The sequence below is a fragment of the Dermacentor silvarum genome, chromosome 9 (assembly GCF_013339745.2).
Source record: "Dermacentor silvarum isolate Dsil-2018 chromosome 9, BIME_Dsil_1.4, whole genome shotgun sequence".
Lineage (NCBI taxonomy): Eukaryota > Metazoa > Arthropoda > Arachnida > Ixodida > Ixodidae > Dermacentor > Dermacentor silvarum.
The window spans coordinates 143,314,685-143,334,435 of record NC_051162.1 but is presented as its reverse complement, the minus strand read 5'-3'; the positions used below and the strand labels follow the sequence as shown (position 1 = coordinate 143,334,435).

Below are 19,751 nucleotides of genomic sequence, written 5' to 3'. Positions count from 1 at the left end.
TCTTCCGGAGTCAAGTTGTGACTGCTGCACACAGCTATTTATTCACTCTAAAATGGTGTTCAAAAATTTGTTGCGCATGACTGTACTCCCCAAGTCTTTTTGGTAAATGCAATAGTTGTAGATATTTTTGTCCAACAGGCTAATTAAGAGAGAAACTGGTGGTTGTTTTTATCTCTAATTTACAGGCTATAAAAATGCAATAATAACAAAGATAAAGTGCTTGTAAAGTAACACGCCTATGGAATTGCGGATCTGATGTATGATCCCAAGCTAAATTAGAGATGTGCCGTCACGTTTTTTTTCTGAAGAGAGTGTAGCATACATGGGTGCGTAGAAGCAGCAGACGCCAATGGCAATAAAAAGGCGAGATATAAAGAATTAGTATACCTTTTGTGGAAAAAGCTATTTACTGTAACTAATTCATAGAATAGTAAATACCTTTTGCGCGACATAATTACTGTGTTCATCGGTAGACCCTATTTTTGGAAAGTTTTCCCCAAGTGTCCTAAAAGCTTTACATGTGTTATTGTTAATCATTTTAAGTTAACTTTACACGCTAATATTATTCTTGGTGCGTTTTATTCAGTCCATCTATCTATTTTCATTGTTATTTTATTTGCCTTACAGAGAATGTCTGATAATGATATTAAGGAGCAAAATAAAGTCGTGTTGTCTGCGTAATTGGGAAATTTTGCAGTTATACCTTTAATTAAGATGTCGTTGTTATACAAGTTTGAGATAAATGGACCAAAGATACCTCCTTGGGGAGCACCAGATAATTTATGCAATTTATATTTACATACTGCTGCCTACATCCTAAATAATAGCGCTCGAGAGGAAATAATTTGCCGCGAAATTCATACTTTTCTAGTTTTTGTACAACAATGTATGACTTAAAATAGTCGAATGCTTTAGTAAAATGTGAATAGATCCCCAGAGCCATACATCGGGTCTCCAAACCAACCAAAATGGACTTCTACTTCAATACAGTCTGCTATGTCCAACGTTTTTTGGTTGAAACCTATTTGTGCAGAGGCTATTACCTCGCGCACACTATAAAAGTCAGATATTGATGGCAGATTTAATTTGCAACGGGTTTTTATTAAAATAGTAATAATGATAACGGTCTATTATTAGCGATAGTTTTTTCTCCTTTTTTGTGTTATACTATAAGCTTCGTGACTATATTTAGCCTCGCTGAACCTTCAACAAAACAAAGGTTGAAAATAGGTGATAAGGAAGGTGCTATCAGGTCTTTAACGTACTTGACTGGCTTTAGTTTTATGCCATCCGGGTCGCTACTAGCACGGTTGTAGAGTTCTAAGAAACGAGAAATTTTTCCCGTGCTTATTACAGCATTAAGAAAAAAAACACCTAATAGGTAATGCTTCGTACCTGAATAACCACATTTCGGCCCAAAAATATTTGCATAAGTTGAAATACGGCGGATTACTACAAGATTAGTGCAAATGTTTTTCAATATCAAACTACCAACTCTTCCTGCTGCTGGTGAGGAATTAGATGTGGTTGCCTGTACAGCTTGATTCATGTACACTTATTTTAAAATTTTTCTTTCATTCGTGGCAGTTCTTTATGCAGAACATGACATACGTCATGTTGAAAAGGACCTACAGCGTTCCAGGTGGCATCAACGACTCTATGTGTGTCATGGCTCCATATCATCCAAGAATAAACCTCACAAGACATGTTATGAACAAGACTTTCACATACCGAAACATGAGTTCCACGTATAAACTCTTCCCCAATGTTTCTTTCTGGTAAGGCCTCACCTACTACTGCCTGAGAATTAGCAATGAACGTCTTAATTCACTAGGGTTACAAAACGGTAAGTGTAATTCGCCCTTGATATCCCGCCATATTTAAGAAGATAATAAAATGGGTTACAGATGCAGGGGAGGTTTAACCGTATTCATTTGGACGCAGGGGGCTAATAAGGTGAAAATATTCTACACTTATTTCATTACAATCTCTTGATTTGAAACTTACGTCAGCCCTGACGCAACCATTGAGAGGTAACCCGTAGAGTTGCTTAAACAGCCGATTCTCCTACCTGCGCAAGTTTTTTTTTTTTTAAGTGCCAAGCACTTTAGGGGCCTTGGCTGTCGGCGTCTCTCACGTGATCACGCTCAAAAACAAGTGCTCAAAACAGGGTCAAAACAAGTGCACAATTTATCAAAGCCGGTTCAAGATAAACTAAAATGATTCAGAATAATTTAAAACATAGGAATAATCAAGCATTAAGCGCAATAATTTGCAGACGTTTGTTAAAATGGCTGCTAACTATCGTCAGCGAAGCATTGGCTACATGTGCGTGGTGGTTTCCCACGATTTGTGCCTTAGCACAGCTGTCAATTAAAACGGATGATGGATTGCTAAACACAAGATAAACACAGAATAAAACAAGATAAACACAAGGAAAACACAAGGGAAACACCGGCTAATCACTGTTCCGCACTGCCCCAGCTTTCACGTTGAATGGAACTGCATTAGCGCAGTTTTTTGTATCTGTGATATGCTGGACAGGAGGTGAGTAACGCGCATCAGCGCAGATTTTTTTGGTGTGGCTAAGCAATTGCCGTGAAAGTAGGTAACCGGGTGAGCTGGGTGGCGGCGTCTGCGATTGGTCCGTTTCCCTTGTTTAGCGTGCGGTGAGTGGTTGATCATCGCGGCATCGCGAAACTAGGAATGAGAAATACCATCTAATACGACTCCTCAGTGAAAACGAGTTGGTAGAGCTCTGCTGTATACGTGCCGTGAAGGCTCGACAACGGTATACTGCTACGCAACTTTTTTACATACGCAAAGAAATTAATTATCACCGGCAGTTTTGAGTAGCCAGTGCCTGAGTGATCAGTGCGCATATGTATTAGTGGGCATGTTGGGGTGACTACGCAGCGAAATTCATTATCACCGGCAGACACCCCGCTGCTTAGCTCAGACCAGCGAGACCAGAACTGGGCCGTCAGCTAGCCGAGGCAGCCGCTGAGACCCAGGGGATCTCGGTCGTCTGCTACTCGGAGGGAGGCTGCGTCCCTCACCGCCGTGATTTCTGGCAATCCATCTATTATCATTATCGTATTTATCAACCTTTAACATCACCTGCCCATCTATCATTGTCTGTCTTAGCCGGTTCGCCGCAAATATGGGTCTCTGGATAGCCCACGAATGATTGGGTAGCGCGTCAATCTGCTGTGAGGAGGGAACAGGTTCAAGACCAACCTTCGGACCAACTTGTGTCAGTGGGCATGTGGCACCGTGTACCTATATGCCGCTCTTCAATGGACATATTTGAGGCCGACATGGGTAACGGTTGCGAAACTAGGTAGGTGGCACTGGTGCTATAGTACCACCCTTCACTGCATCTCTTTCACGCTCACTTGGAGCACTTGTGCATGTGTCATTCCGTCTGCGCTAAGCTTCTATAAGCGTCTCTGTACCAATTTGGGTCACTGGGCGTGTGCGAGTAGGTGTCCGGCTCTTCAATCACCATATTTTACGCCAACTTCAGTAACTGTAGCTAATTGGCACTGTGAATGTGCCAGAAATGTTCCTTTTAATTACTTCCATTCTCGATGGAATCAAACCCGCGTTTAGTGCGAACTTTACAATGCTGCCGATAGACGGCGAAGCGATTGCAGGGAAAAAGTAAAACCAGTTCCACTCAATTTGAAATCTGCTGAAACAGCGGAGCTGTGGCTCTCTTGTGTTCCTCTGTAATTTTGTTTGATTTTCGGTTATTATCTTTTGGTTTCTGGGGGTTCTGTGATTGTGTATTAGGTTCTGTGATTATGCTTGTTTTCCAGTGGTTTTCGTGTGAGTATGGGTGTTGTTTTGACTTTTACTGCTGAACATTGCAGGTTAGCTTCCGGTCGAGGAAATCTCTTGCACCGTCAGTAAAAGGGATCTCTCGGCGCTTGCGTCTTTGATCTCACTCTTGCTGGGACAAATCAGGGTTTGCTTTCCTCCAAGTACGCTTGACTTGCCTTTTTTCTTTTGCGTAGCTCCGGTTTAGCCTCCCGCCGCTTCCGTTTCGCTGCCGATTCTCGTGCTCGAAAAGTAGAATTCGCCCGGCGACGGCGCTGCCGCTCTCGGGCGAGCTCCCGCAACCGTTCGCGCCGAGCGGAATTCAAGTTGAGAAAGGGCGCGCGCTCCCCCACCCCTCTTCCTCCTCCGGCGCGCCCTCTGATTGGTACGCTACTCTGCCGGCGCGGCCTATGATTGAACGCTCCACCCCTAGCGGTGGGTCTCGGAACCTGCCCCCTGCGTGACACCGCGGGACAGATGGACGGCGTAGCCTCGACCTACAACAGCTCTGCAGTTAAAACAGCGTGAAGCAGCAGCAGTGCATGCGGTGAGCAGCCCGGTTGCATTGTGACCCGCTAGTGTTGCGATGGGAGATTTAAACCAGCCGAGTGCACCTTCCAAATTTATACCGTGGGAGGGAGAATTAAACCAACTTCACAGGGATTTGTCAAGGACAGCAGCCTGAAGATTTAGCAAGCTGCACCCCAAATGCACTTTCAAATATCTTTAATGCCAACGCTTTAACGTGCTGTGCCATTGGTGCACTGGTTATGGGCTGCTCTTCGATGAACTTCTCGACATTTCGGGTAACTGAGTATGCATATTTCGGGATGCACAGAGAGGGAAGAACTCGCAGCGTGCGCACACGGCGACGTGCCATGTATCTTGGTGGCCATGTGTGGACTTCTCTATAGCGCCACTAGATAGCGCAGCGTGTCCATCGAGACAAACGCGCGATAGAGAAGCCCGGCTGCCGCATGATGCGTTTCTCAGCGAATGGTGTGGCATGCATTTCTGAGGCCACGCGCAGTATTCTCGGCGGCACTGTTACGTGGTGGAGAGTGGTCATTGAGAAGCCAGAGAGGGGAGGCCAGCTGCAGTACATGCTTCACACGCAATGTTTTTCGAAGGTGCCAATGCGTGTTCTCGTTATATTGCTTCATTGATATGCGTATTACTGCCGACAATCATTGTGAAATGAGTTCTACCAAATTTTTCTACATATAAAATTAGGTTACTCTGCACAGAGAAGGCATGGCCAACACAAGGTGGGTAGTTTACCAATATCGTGAAAAAACAACATGCAGTCAAACGCTTTTATACCAAATCGCTGGGGGCCTCCAAAAACCTTTGTTATACAGGTGAGTTATTTGTGGAAATCAGGCTAAACTCGTCCAGCAAAGTAAAATCTTAATAAAACATGAATTCTAGAGATTATCATTGAAAAAAAAATCACAGCATATCCACTAAGTGAATAATGATTACTGGGCGAAGCACCGGGGGATCATTCGGGTAAACCACAGCTACGGACGAGAGATAAAGAGAGCGCGCGTCTGGAACGAGAGACTCAAGATAGTTTTATCAACTGTACAAACTTGGACATGCAGCAGCACCAGCAACGCGCAGAACTGTTGTCGACGCCGTCGGCAATTTGCCCGCGTTCGCGCCGAACGCGCGCAAAGTCGAACCGGAACCGGGAGTGCAACCGGAAGTGGAACCAGAACCGGAAGTGGAACGGGAACCGGAAGTGCAACCGGAACCGGAACCAGAACGCCATCTAGAGAACACTTCATAAAACTACAGGTGCCTACATACTACTACTATTACTACTACAGAGGACGGAACGACCCACACCCTAAGGAGCTTCGCCCCTAAAAAGTCGCTCATCGTCTTCTGCACACTTCCTCCGGTGGAATATGCGAGCTGACCTTATGTCATCGAGGTTCATGCATGGGCCGCGACGAAACATGAAAGCGAAACAAACAATGTAGAGCGTAAGATGCCGCTGTTGCCACAATTGTCGTTATTTCTTTGTTCATGTTCATGCTCTTCATCACTGTGGGCTTCATCAATCTTCGCCTCTTTCCGTCGTTGTTGTCTTCGACAAGATCGTCGTTCAATGACTCCAATTAGTTGACATTGTCATCAACCACGACGTATTTGTCAGTCATCACACCCGCTTCGGTGCTACAGCTAACGACGTATGGCAGAGTTGAACGGTGCCTTCAGGTTTGCAGCAGTAATAAAGCACTCGCTGTGATTGGCACGCTCGTCAAGCACGTCGCTAGTACTAGCACTGCAGTGACATCTGCGGAGAGCAGTGTCAAGTGCTCCGCTAAGTGCATTCGTTATAAAAGAATAAATTAGCCATCGGGACGCCTAAATTACTTCATCCAGCAGCTAATTTTACTGTAGTTGTTTTCGTTGTAGAGGCGTTCACAATTCCCATGAAATCAAGGAATTTAGCCGAGATACATAGAATCCTTAGTTGTGCAGGTAATTTAGTTGTAGTGGCATGCGTTCCTGAGGTGTTTGGCTGTAGTCAGTAAATTCCCCAAGAAATAACCTATATCGCTGAAGCCTGCACTGCAGCTAAACATTCAGAGAGATGGGCTACATCTTACAAACTTATGGTGTTGCTATTAAATGTGAAGACAAGTGTGATCCCTAAGTTTATTCTGAAACATGCAATGATCTATAGATCTCACTGCACATAAGCCTGCGTTGCAACAATGTAAACAGGGCAATTTAGCACAGACACTGCACTATGAGGTGATAGTTTTCAACGTCAATCGTAGCTTTTCAATTTCACTATGAAATAATTTTTTTGGTGAAGTGATCAGTATTTGCATTCAATGATTACAAAGGAGGGAATGTACGTATCATCGACAAATATCCCGCAGGAACTTTACTGGAGTTGTCGAAGTATGCGTAAGCATTGTGCCACTTTCTCGTCCCCACGCAACTCGGTCTCATTATCAATCTTTTCTGACGTGATACAAACAGTATAAACACTTATCAACCCTTATCGTTCCTTATCAATCTTATCGGACTCCATCGGACCCTTATGAACCCGAATTTGTTGTGATCAACCTTATCGCAATCAATCCCGTTTTATCAACCCTGATCTGTCCTTATCAACCTTATCGAACATGATCCGACCCTTACGGCGGACAACATAATACCGCGACTGTGATGCGTCTTCATTTAAATGTCCCAACTTTCGTCGGTCTCATGAAGCGACGCTGAAAGAATAACCGAAGATGCAAGAAAAAGCTCGTATTCTTCGTAAAATGTCAAGAGGCGAATCTTCACGTAGAGAGGCTGCTCAATCTGTTTGCTAAAGTGAAGAACGCCCTCGAAAGATGCGCTGCCAAGCCACTTCACAAAAACTGGATAGCGGGGCGTAGGCACCACGACGACCTCCGCCTGTGTCTGCATCGAGGATAGTAACGACACCTACAGATAATTCAAGGTCGGTGAGAGCACACGGCGAATATTCCTTTCCACCAGCTGATACAGACACGGAAAGGCTTTAGCTGCTCTCTAGACCCATGGCCATTACACCGGGCCATAGTGGTACTCTGCGCCAAGACGGCAAGAACCACTGGGCCAAGAAAACCAGCGACAGAACAGGCAAGCATGGACATCGACCTAATGAGAAGGAAACGATTCAGAAAATGCTGGAGCACCTGGTGGGTTCGAAGCGGGGAGCGTGGGTTCTAAGCTCACCTCCACCAACGTTTTTCCTCCTTTTGCATTTACTCTCTTTTTGTACAATATACTCTTTAGAGCGACACGTCTTACGTGGCTGTCAGACAGGTTCCTCGTTGGGTAGGCATAGAAGTGCTTACGCATTTGAAATGTTTATATGTAGGGGGTTCTTTCACGTATGCTTGTAGTTAAGAGAATTCTCTAATTTTTTTGCCTATTTGGTGCATAGAATGTCAAATTTTGAATGGCGACTGTCGAGTAATCCCCAAAAGTGGCACATGTACTCTCTCAAACAGTTTGACGGTGCAGACGGTGCGGCCGACTAATTTAAATTACGTGTTTAATTACCGGGAAACCATTCCGCTCATTGAGTGCGATGCATCATATCAAGAACATTAACCTTGCGGCATTGCTCTGCAGATTTATTGACATGACTTATTAAATGCGCTAGTCATGTGTGTACGGCCGCAAATGTTTGCATTGGTTTACCACGCCTAATTGAAAGAACAAAGAATGTTTCCTATATAAGTACATCAGACATGGAATCAAACCAACCTCCGGCATATTTCAACTGAGCAATTTTAACACTAGATCACCGTCGCTTAGCGCAAGTGGGCATCTTTTCAGAATATGGCGCCGACAAACGCTGTTGCTTCATCGCGGGCCTGACCTTGTAATCTACACCGCAGCATTGACGGAAACGTTGCGCTTGCAGTTTTGACTGACGTGAACTGCGGTGGTGTTTTCTTTCGAATAAGAAGCGTTTGGAAAGCGCTGTATTTGCGTTCTGCCCGACTTCATAAGTGAACATTCTAGGCGCAAAAGTGCCAGGTGTAATCCAATCGCATGGCAGCAAAAGCAAGGCTCAGGCACCTCATGTGACGATTTCTAGCCTGGCGTCTTGCAATTATTGCTGTAGTATAGGTGGTATTGAGTCAGGTGCTTCTGCATGTAAGCTACATGCTTCTTCAAAAAAATGGGAACAGAATGGTGTTATCTAGGAATATTAAATAATACATCAGAGGCATTAGATGGCTCTCAATATTTCCCAAAAGGGCTACTGGGGTTCTATATACGCAAGATCGTGAGAGTCTTCAAGGATGGCCAGCATTCATTACTGATATTGCCTGTAATAGAATTCAAGGACTCGAACCGCTACTCTATTCCGACAATTTCTAAACAAGCGTACTTTCGAAATGATGAAACTAAGAAATTATTTTTTTGCAGGCCCATAGGGAAACTTCATCTTGAGTTTCGAAGTGAAACACCTTATATCTCAGGAGTTAAGCCGAGAGGACGTAAGGACTACAATTACGTGGGCTCTTCAATTTTGATGTGTAAGTCGATATTTGTTGCTTACACAAGACGTGTGCATTTAGCCACGACATCTAAGTGTATCAAATATACTTCTACATGAGGCAGCATTTCACTGAACATGCCTCATGAGATATTCTTAGTAATTTTGTGTAGAAAAAGATAATTCAGGGAAGTTCTTTCTCTTCACCTATCTAATGATGAGGTGTCTTTTCAAGATAAACACTTACCTTCATTGTCACGGTGCCTCCGCAGTTTCAACGCGAAATGAAGTAAACGATGAAGCGAAAACGTTGGAAGAGCGCTGCAGCCGATTATGTTAGCGCGAAGTGACGACTGTCGCTACACACCTGCGAAGGAGCAGGATTAATGCACAAGTCTTTAAGAAATCGCGCACAAAGTATAGAAATGGTACAATTTGTTACTTAAACAAGCTGAATGATCGTAGGCAGGATAAATGATTGGAACTTCAAACACTGCTGAATGATGGAGCTAGACCGAAAGGCCGTGACCGAAACGCATCTATTAGGTTTGAAGCAGCCGCCAGTTATTGTCATTTTTGTATGGGAAGGGTGCGACAGAATGATTGGGTCAAGGAAAGGCAGAAAGCATAGGCATGCTAATTAGGTGAGTTATGAAGGGGCAAAAGTTAAAGGAGACATTTCCTTAGCATTTATGAATTAGTGGCAAAAGGAAAGTAAGAAAGACATGGTTGGGACTAGCTTAACTGTAGACAGGGATGGCAGAGACAAAAATCGAAAAGCGTTGATTGATTGTATTAGAAGCAATAAAAATGAGTTCAAGAAATTGGGCCAAGCGGTAGTAGTAGAAGATATGGATGCGCACCTGAAGGATTTAGACGGATGTAATGATTACAACGGTTCTCGAGTGCTGGATCTGTGCGATGAACAAAATCTTATATTAGTAAACAGGGAGAGTAAGTGTCATGGAGAGATAACGTCGTAAAAGGGAAACAGTCGTGTAACGACCACCCCTTAGACCTAGAAATTGTCTACAAACTACTAGACCAAATGACGATAGATGAACGTGGAAAATATAGCACGGGTAGCTGTCTTGAACGTTTAACCTTACAATTTAGGTAAATACTAACGCCAAACGATGAGCTACCCAGAAGCATAGTAGAATGCAGCACTGTTCAATATTTCTTGTCCTAACTAGAAAAATTCTCTTAGTTCTCATCACCAGATGATTCCTTCTTTTTCTTCTGTTCACTGATCGACTGATCCAAGGCATCTTTAGCACCTGCTGAGTGGTCAGCGATGTGTGTACATGCGACGGCATTTATGAGTTGATTTCGGTGGCCAATGCTATGTCTCTCATGTGCATGTGCCATGTGTTCATTTTCTGTTCCCGTCGTGGCAGTAGAATTCGAAGTCCCTGCTTTCACAAGCATCTTCTACAGTTCCGTAAAGTGTATAGTATGTTTCATAGCGCTTGGAATTTCGCGCGAGTAGCGCCCGCACACTAATGGGGCCCTAGAAGTGCAATTACTGATTACCGGCTTTTATAATCTGCGCTGCGCCAAAAGTGTTTCAATCTGTATTGCATCCCTTGCTTTCCATTTCTGCAAATAATATTTTATTGGATCAACAGCAGGCCCTTTTCATCAAGCCGCTCCACAACAAGGAGCTTGGTCACTAATATGACCCATGCTTCCAGTATGGTACATAGTAGGGGACAATTAGACATCATTACTTTGACCTAAGTAAATCGTTTGATGTAGTTTGCCATGAGCTCCTCATTAGAAAGCTCCCGAAAATGGACCTATACCTTCTTCCATCACTGCACCGCCCTGGCATAAATTAGCGAAGCAATAGATCGTGCTTTGCTGGCTGTAATGGACAGAGTTCTGTTAGCTATGACGCAGTTCCTCAAGCATCTGTTCTTGGCCCTCTTCTGTTCCTACCGTCCATAAATATTTCGTCAGAAATTCAAGTCTTTAATTCTTCTATAAGCTCACGACTTAAAGCTTTTTAAGAGTATCAACAGTGTTTGGCGACTGCATTGACCCCCAAAAAATATTTTTTCACCCTCAAACTGGTGCAGAAACAACAAGACACTCTCAAATGCTTCCAAACTAATCGTATTATGTCAAATGCGGAAGGCACATGAAGTGCAATTTTAGTACACTCAATCAGGATGCTCCACTACCCAGAGTCGATGAAATGAAAGACCTTGGTGTGTGCTTCGACAAACCGCTAAGCTTCTTTTCGCACGCTAATTATGGGAATTAGCGTGCCCTTCGAACCTTGGAATTTTTTCTCGTATATCGCAAGACGTCCACTCCATTGTTGCCTTTGTGGAATTGTTTTCTGCTGTGCGCCTTACACTACTAGATTATGCATCTGTAGTTTGTGGTGCAACGTGAAAGTCTAATTCGGACCTCACTGAACGCGTTGGGAATAAATTGACATCAATTTATGTGCGCCGGTATTCTCATTCCGGCGACCATAGTCCAGCCTTGTCAAATATACCTCAACTCACACCTCTAAAACAATACGTATTAAATCAGACTTTTGTTTCTCTATAAGGTGGTCCACGACATTAGACATTGTCCAGAGATTCCTTCTCATGCGCAATTTTCTGCGCCGCAAAAGCATACCAGGCATTATTCCCGGTTTTCTGCTCGTCCCTGTTGCAATAAAGGCTGTCCTAGGGCACAACTCGAAAGAAAGAACATTGAATAACTATTTCGCCTGTATTGACATAGGCAGACTTTCTTTCGTGTGTTTTGTATATATGTAGATAATGATGTACGAATACGTTCCTTTTGCGCGCGCCTGCTCGTTTTCTGTTTACCTCTGTCTGTATCTCCCACTGTTTTGTCAACTAAAATTTGTCGTCTCTGTATATTTTGCCTTGTGTATTGCTTTTTAAGTGCACCAGTACGAAGGCTCCGTAACTGTCCCTTTGCACTACAGTGAACAGTTGATTGGTTGACTGATTAGTATTCGTAACGGGAATTGTAGTGTTCATTCAAAACAGACGCAAGCAGCAGTGATTACGCAGTTACGATGAGTTATGTGTAATAACCGACGCTTTTCACCGGTAGTTTTAAATTGGGCGATCAACGACTGTGCTTGCTGCTTCGAGTGAGCTCTGAAAATAGGTGTTTCTTTTCTCGTGCGACAGCTTTGCGGCGTCAGAAGCTTGACATGCTGCTGTCAGTAGTGGCACTATGGCGCGAGTCTCTCCCGCCTTAGCTAACGGTTGCGTCGTCGACATCTGCGGCATGTCTTGTATCGGTTTGCCCCTTTTAGAGTGGGTGGCTCACCAGGGTTTGGCTTAAAGCTAGTCCCACGGCCCGTGGGATCCGCATTAATTTCTGTTGTGAGTTTTCCCCAAAGGTTACCCAAGCATGCGGCGGGAATGCTTTGCTTGTCTACAATATATTCCCTTCGACCAGCCGCTATTGGAGCTTAGCGAGCCAGTTAGCGTGATTAGTGTACCAGAGTTCCACTTCAACCAATTACGCTTGCGTATTGTGCAAGCATTTTTTGTAAAGTAATCCTTGAACATTTTTTTGACATGACATTAAGTATCGTAGCAACACTACTGGATAACATTTACTGTGTTTTATATGATTATAAATTTGTATCACATTGCCATGCAGCTTGGTTTGGGTACTCGCTTCCTGCACCACAATGGCATTTTATTTACTGTGACCAGTATTGCGCTGTTGTACGAGTGCTTTCTGAGACACATGATGGTCGCGGTAAGTTCTCAAAGAAAACGTTTTATTTTTCCTCTTTGTGCAAACCAAAAACGGCATTACTAACGGTCATATATACCAAGCATTATCCATAACACCTGTTTCTTTGCATTGTACGTCTGACTAGATTAAGATCTCTCCATGTAGAAATAACTAAGACATTAGACCTTACCTGTTATTATTATTAACCATGCTGAATCGATGACACCAAGAAGTATAACACAATTACGCCTATGTATATTTGAAGTACGTTGCGCAATTTTTATTTCTAGACACTGTTTTTCTTAGTGAAGCTTTAGCTACGAAAAGCCTTTTTCGCAACAGTGTAATTCCCCTTAACAAAACGTAATACAAACACTATTTATTTTCCATATTATTTTGCAAAGACTTGACTCCGGGAAGCACTGCGGTGTGAGCAACGACCAAGTTAGAACTCACAAAACATTTTTCTTTGCATCGTTCTAAAATTAATGTCGTTAAGGATAAAGGAATTATGTTGTATACACTGCGCTTTTTCTTTATACTGCTACAAAAACTGAATACATCTGTGGGTTTCAGCTTTCAGGCATATTCGAATTATTTGGTTCGCTTAGGAGCGCATGATTAACCAATTTCATTTTGCATTTAGAAACACGAAGACTGATCGACAGAGAAAAACAATTATGTGAAACAAATACCCCTCCTATGTCCTCTCTCGAGGTCTAAGTAGATAATCCTTAGTTTTCACTTTGAGTCCCATAATGACCAGTATTCTAAGTAAGCTCAGCTGCAATTAAGATTTTATTGAATAGCAATTTTTGTCTAGGCGCCCGGGGTCATTTTCTGATCCGTTCCTTTAGTCCTTACGTTTGGTGTCCGAAACAACCCATACCGCCATCTTCGTTTGATATAGGCGAATTTCTGTGAATACAGAAACTTCTCTACGCTCACCACCACCTACTAGGGGGGGGGGGGGGGGGCACGAACCTTTCTATGCGATATTTTGTCAGCAAGCAAGGCAGTGATGGTGAATACGTATATCTGCCTGAACTTCGGCCTTCCAGCTTCAAACGGCTTTGTGACTTTGTAAACTCATCCTTTTAAACAAAGTACTGTTTGATAAATTATCAAATACGTACCAATAAAATTGTCCGACGGCAGGATTCATACACACGTGGACTAGTACAGTAGATGATCTTCGAAGCATTACGCCACGGATACATCTATCGACAAGCGGCATAGAGCACCATTATGAATTCTTGGCGGCCAAGCGAGCGCGTTTGAGACCTTGGCACTTGACGATTTGGCCTAACCAAGGCGTAGTTAGAAAGCAGGTGAGAGCTTATGCGCACAAGGAACGCGCAAATAACGAAAGACACCAGATAACTGCGCCTGAAACATCAGAGAGGTTTTACGAGAGCTTCTATAGTATCTTCGGGTATTGCTTTAAAACCTGTGGTAGGATCAGAGTCTAGGCGCTTATACAAAGCCTCATCATCAAGATATCCCTGCACCTCGCTTATACAATGAGGGGCGCTATAACGCAAAATTATTCCAAACTGTTTTGATAGCAAACTGATGACGTCAAATTTACGTAACCACCGACGCAAGCATCGACCGGCAACCCGCAGCGTTGTCTGAACAACCCAATCAACCACTCTCCTCGTTTGTAGGAGGTCACCTTTGTTCGCTTTCAAAACCAATAACATTGTTTACACTCATTGGTTTTTCTGATCTAATTGGCTCACAAGAGGCGAGGAGCATGCACGCTCTAGTGGAGAGGGCTTCGATGGGACCGAGCCAGCACAGTGAAAATAGATAACCGCATAAAGAGGGTGGTGCCGGCTTCTCCGATTGGTCCGCTTCGCCTTACTTGGCTTGTGGTGGCTGGTCGAAAATAGTGGCGGCGTGCAACGGAAGGCTAACAATGCCGCTAAAACGGATCCCCAGCAAGGAAGAGTTGGCAGAGCGATGTTGTATGCATGCCGAAAGGGCTCGATAATGTTTTAATGCCACGCAAAAAGGTTTATAATGCGTAAATAAATACATGCTCGCCGGCAGGTGCGAGTAGCGAGGGCCTGAGCGATCGGCGGGCAGCCATCTTTGATTCCTTTCGGAACGGGGCAGTCTGTGGCTATTCAGAAAAATTTTCAGTTTTGTTCAGGCATATTATTGCATTGTTTTCGCGTGCACGTCACTTTGACGTGGTCAGTTCTCGCGGTTTTGTGAGGTCGCGTGACAGACAGGCGAAGTGGGCGCAGCCAGAAAACATTGGACCAATAGCAGAGGGCTAATAGTGAAAAGACGTGGAATCAGTAATGAATATTTTTCTTTTGTGAGGTTCAATCATGCATAATCAGTGGGTACCCGTTACATCAGATGGGGAGCTATCGACCGGCGAAGTTGGGATTGGCCCGAAAATGTTTGGACAAATCGTGGAGGCTGATTGCAGAAATTGGAATCAAAACAGTTTGGAATCATTTTACGTTATAGTGCCCCAGCTTCCCTCATTATATCATCATCATCCGCGAATATTTATGTCCACTGCAGGACAAAGGTTCTCCCTGTGATCTCCAATTACCCCTGTCTTGCATTAACTGATTACAACTTGCGCCTGCAAATTTCCCAAATGTGTCATCCCACCTAGTTTTCTGCCGTCCTCGTCTGCCTTTCCTTCTCTTGGTATCGATTATGTAAGCCATCCCACGCATTACATGACCTGCCCATCTCCATTCTTTCCTCCTAATGTCAACTAGAATATCGGCTTTCCCTGTTTGCTCTCTTATCCACACTGCTCTCTTCCTGTCTCTTAATGTTAGGCCTAACATTTTTCGTTCCATCGCTCTTTATGCGGTCCCTAACTTCTTCTCAAGCTTATTTGTTAGCCTAAAAGTTTCTGCCCCATATGTTAGCACCGGTAAAATGCAATGATTTTACACTTTCATTTTCAACAAGAGTGGTAAGCTCCCAGTCTGGATTTGGTAATGCCTACCGTATGCATTCCAACCCAATTTTATTCTTCTGTAAATTTCTTTCTCATGATCAGGGTCCCCTGTGAGTAATTGACCTAGATTAATGTACTGCTTTGCAGACTCTAGATGCCGACTAGCGATCCTGAATTCTCGTTCCTTGCCAGGCTATTGAACATTATCTTTGTCTTCTGCATATTAATCTCCAACCCCACTCTTACACTTTCTCGGTTAAGGTCCTGAATCACTTGTAATTAGTCGCCATTGTTGCTGAATTGGACAATGTCGTTCTGCAAACCGAACGTTGCTGAGATATTCGCCATTGATCCTCACTCCTGAGCCTTCCAGTCTAAGAGCTTCAATACTTCTTCCAAGCATGCAGTGAATAGCATTGGAGAGATTGTATCTCCTTGCCTGACCCCTTTCGACCCCTTTCTTGACAGGTAACTTTCTACTTTTCTTGTGAAGAACCTAGGTAGCTGTGGAATCCCGTGTCGCACCCAATTTGTTGACGTTAATCGTTTCCCATCTCAACCTGAGTGCCCCTGAGACAACATCCTTGCAGAGCACCGAATTGTTGTGTATATGAGCTGGGCATGCACAAAGCGTAGTCTAACATTGATTCCGGCAGTGCATAGATTCTGTAGAAATTTTACAAAATTACCGAACAACAAATGTATACATATAGCATAACTTCAACTTTTTGTATTGACTTGTTTATAGACCCCTCCCTCCAGTCTCATTTACAAAGAAGTATTCATGTGATGTACGCGTGATTTTACACGGCCTATCGCAGTGAAGGAGCGCAATTCCGCTTTTGACGCCACATTGTCTTAACGATATTCTTGTTTGATACCTGCAGGTGCACGTGGTGGCCGCTGGAATCGGTGTGAGCAATGGATTAGATTTGACAAGAAAATGAGGGGAAACAAAGCAGATAAATTCACAGATACGAGCAACTGTGACAGTCACTTCGAGGCAGTATGCGACACAACATCCACAGAACAGGTTTACAATGAGCAATATTGTGCTTCGACATTATGAAGTTGTTTCTAGTAAAGACTACTAAAATTCCTGTGTAACTGTTCCTGATTCGCGATGTAGATTCTCACTGTTATTCAGGAAATGGTGGCTCACGTGACAGCAGCTTCATTTCGCAATGGCGACAACGTGGAATTTTCGCAGAACCAGAAAAGAAAACATGTGAAGAAGAGGAGAAAAAGAACTAGCAAGAAATGGGTTCTCAATAGAAAGATTTTTTTGGCAACTGTATGTTGGTGGAGATCCAATAGATACACAGGTACAGCAAACCTTTGGCAACTGCACATTGGTGGGGATCAAATAGATACACAGGTAGGCTATTGCAGAACATGGACCATAAAAAATATATGCCAAAAATGGTCATCTGAGCACTCCCAATGCTAGTAAACACCTGGTTTTAAAGCGAAGCTTTATATGTCTCGGCGAAAGAGTATATGGGTAGCCGAAATCACCTGTGTACAGAAAATATCATCATCAGCATTGGCTCGAGCGTCTTCGTCTTCTTCCGCAGCTGGCTCGTTGGCCCATACTCGGCACGCGCTCGTGCCACTGCTCGCGCGTTCGTCGTCGTCGTCTGCTTCCACAGCTGGCTGCGTTGCCGCTAATCATTCCAGCGTAAAATTTAACTTCTGTCGTCGTAATGGGGAGCTCGCGTTTACGGGGGTATGAGCCATTGCTTAAGGGGTATGAACTATTCATTGTCTTACGTAACGGACATATTCAATTTGGAAGCAATTTAATTTCGAAGAATCGCAAGCGGCAATTGGCGGGCGAATGCTGCTAACCACGTCGCCGAGCAACTCTGAGACATCGAACGCAAGCGACAACGGGGGACTGAAGGCTACCTTCAGTGACGTCGTTCTCTTCGTCCCAGTCGAACGTGTGTGTAACTTCATAACTGAGAAATACTTTTATGTACCTTAAGGATTAACCCAGTGATAAACCCCAGAGCCGCATGGTTCAGCTTCGCTGATTAACCATCTTCAGGAAGTGGAAGGGCCGACGAATTTTTTATGGCTTGTAAAAATAATATACTGTCTGAAACATTTCAGGTGGCTACAATTTGCGTTAAGTATACCGGGAGCTGATGCTTGCTCAGTAGTTTTACTGACTTGGTGTATTTTATACTTCTTTGGCTCATTTCATTTATTTCGACAGTCAGTGTGGTTGCAAGAATGCTTGCCCTTCTCAAAGATTGTATGCATCTTGAAGGAAATAGATGAAAATTGCTGACATACTTACATCTAGTAGTAACGGAATAAGTTACAATATTTCAGTAGTATACTTCGCACAGAGTCATCGCGCTGCGCTAGATTTCACCTAATAAGGACTACTGCGAAGTATATAGTGAGTACAATAGTGGTTAATAATTAAAACTGAACTAATATACTTGTCGTTCTAAAATCGCATGCAAAGTTGCTTCAAATCTAAAGCTATATATGTTTGCGTGACGTCATTCAAAAAATTGTAGTTTGCGATGGCAGCGGTTATGGAAATAACGCCGGGTAAAGTTGCATTCATGGAAGTCGAATGCTAGGATCACTATGAACGAGTCCATGCCGCTCGAGCAAGACAGAGTGGAGCGTCGAAACTTGATGTAATTTCCGGACTGAATGATGCCGCGCCATTCGCATGAAATGCCGCCACTTTCAGAGCTTCTATCAATGCCGTCTTCGCGGCTTCTCCTTACGCGTGCGCTTTCTCTCAGCCTTACCTGTGGCAACGTTTACCATAAAACCGTGTTTCAAAGTATACTATCAGCGACCCGTCATGACCGAGGAAAATTTTTAGCATCAAAACGCACAAGGTTGACCACCCACGGCGGGTGAATTTTCTCTGAGAATGGCGCATGACAAAAATTTTTTGCCAGTGCTTACAAGGCACACTTGCCATTTTCAAGATTGAAGAACCCTTTCTGGTAAAGCACTCCACAAAAGTGGTTGATTTCTTAAAAGCTATTAAGAATAGCGACCAGCTTGCCTGCTCGATTGATGTTAAAAGATTTATATTATTCACTACCACAGGGTGACTCGCTCAATTGCACTCACCGACGTGGTGTCGCTGCATTCACGAATGCGTCTGACAGCCAGCGTGTTCCTACAACTGTGAAGTAGGTACCTGAAATCAACATTCGTCTCACTGTATGACGCCACCTACCGCGAAATAAAAAATCACGCGCCATTACACTCCTGTGAAGGTGGATTATCAGCGAAGCAGTTTACCAGACGACATAGAGGTGGCGCAGAATTTAGATCAAGGGTATGAGCACATTTATTTCTTTTGAGCAGCGACGCCGGTCATCTCGAAGAAAGACACATGCACACACATTTTTATTTTAATCGGCCGTCTTGGTCGGCGGCGTACATTCGCCACCGCCACCTCAGGGAGCCGGATGATACAAGAGACGCTCTAAGGGACCGCCTCCCGGCGGAAAGTATAAACGTGCGACGGGACCCCCACGTCGGGAGATCGGAAGGAAACTGGGCACGCAAGCGCTTGGAACGACGACAAAGAGAGGTGCGAGCGTATGCATGGCCGACCCATGTCGCTCAGCGGCAAATCTTTGAGAAATCCTTATTATCAACCTGAGAGTCTAGTGATTTTGAAAATGACGCCAATTGATAACTAATATACTGAAAATGCATAGCCATGTGATGCGACGTATAAGCTTTTGCATACAAGGATGCGACTTTACATCAAATTCGGGAGCTCAGTTTTTGCACCCGCAGATCTGTTGACGGACACGAAAACTGCATTAAAAACGGTCCCACTTGCTGTGCGAATCAAAGTTACGGGAAGCATTCTGCCGGTAAATGGCCGTGGCATCGACCTTGCGGCGGCGCGCCTCGACCGGCTCGACGACTTTGAGCATGCACTCACTGTGGAGCTCGGACAGGCTGAGGATCAGGAAGAACCTGGGGTTGCGTAGCTGTTCGATCAATGCGAAAACGTACCCATTCCTCTGCGCCAACTAGCACCCTAGTAATACGCCATCCTCGAGCTGCTCAAGTAAAGCTCTGAGGTACGCAATGTCCCAGTATACGCATTTCCCGACAAGCTGCGGTTTTCCAAGAGCGTCTTTGTGACCGTCTGGAGCAGGTTCGCGAGCACAGGGTGGGAAAGCTGCTTTTACAGCGACGCTGTATATGGGTAGTTTCCAGAGCATCGATATCCGC

General features: G+C 44.2%; 1 protein-coding gene across 2 annotated transcripts in view; it reads left to right on the top strand.

Moving 5' to 3' along the window:
• Positions 1 to 16,610, top strand: part of LOC119465041 (uncharacterized) — a 28,509-nt gene extending 11,899 nt beyond the window's left edge. The window contains exons 2-5 of one of the 2 annotated variants that reach the window (XM_037725872.2): positions 1,588 to 1,778; positions 8,767 to 8,876; positions 12,488 to 12,589; positions 16,397 to 16,610. In XM_037725872.2, the coding sequence (XP_037581800.1) occupies positions 1,588 to 1,778; positions 8,767 to 8,876; positions 12,488 to 12,589; positions 16,397 to 16,578 (585 nt within the window). In that variant the 3' untranslated portion in view covers positions 16,579 to 16,610. The remainder of the gene's footprint in view (positions 1 to 1,587; positions 1,779 to 8,766; positions 8,877 to 12,487; positions 12,590 to 16,396) is intronic. The other variant, XM_049655879.1, reaches the window with a different exon arrangement.
• Positions 16,611 to 19,751: the final 3,141 nt, after the last annotated feature.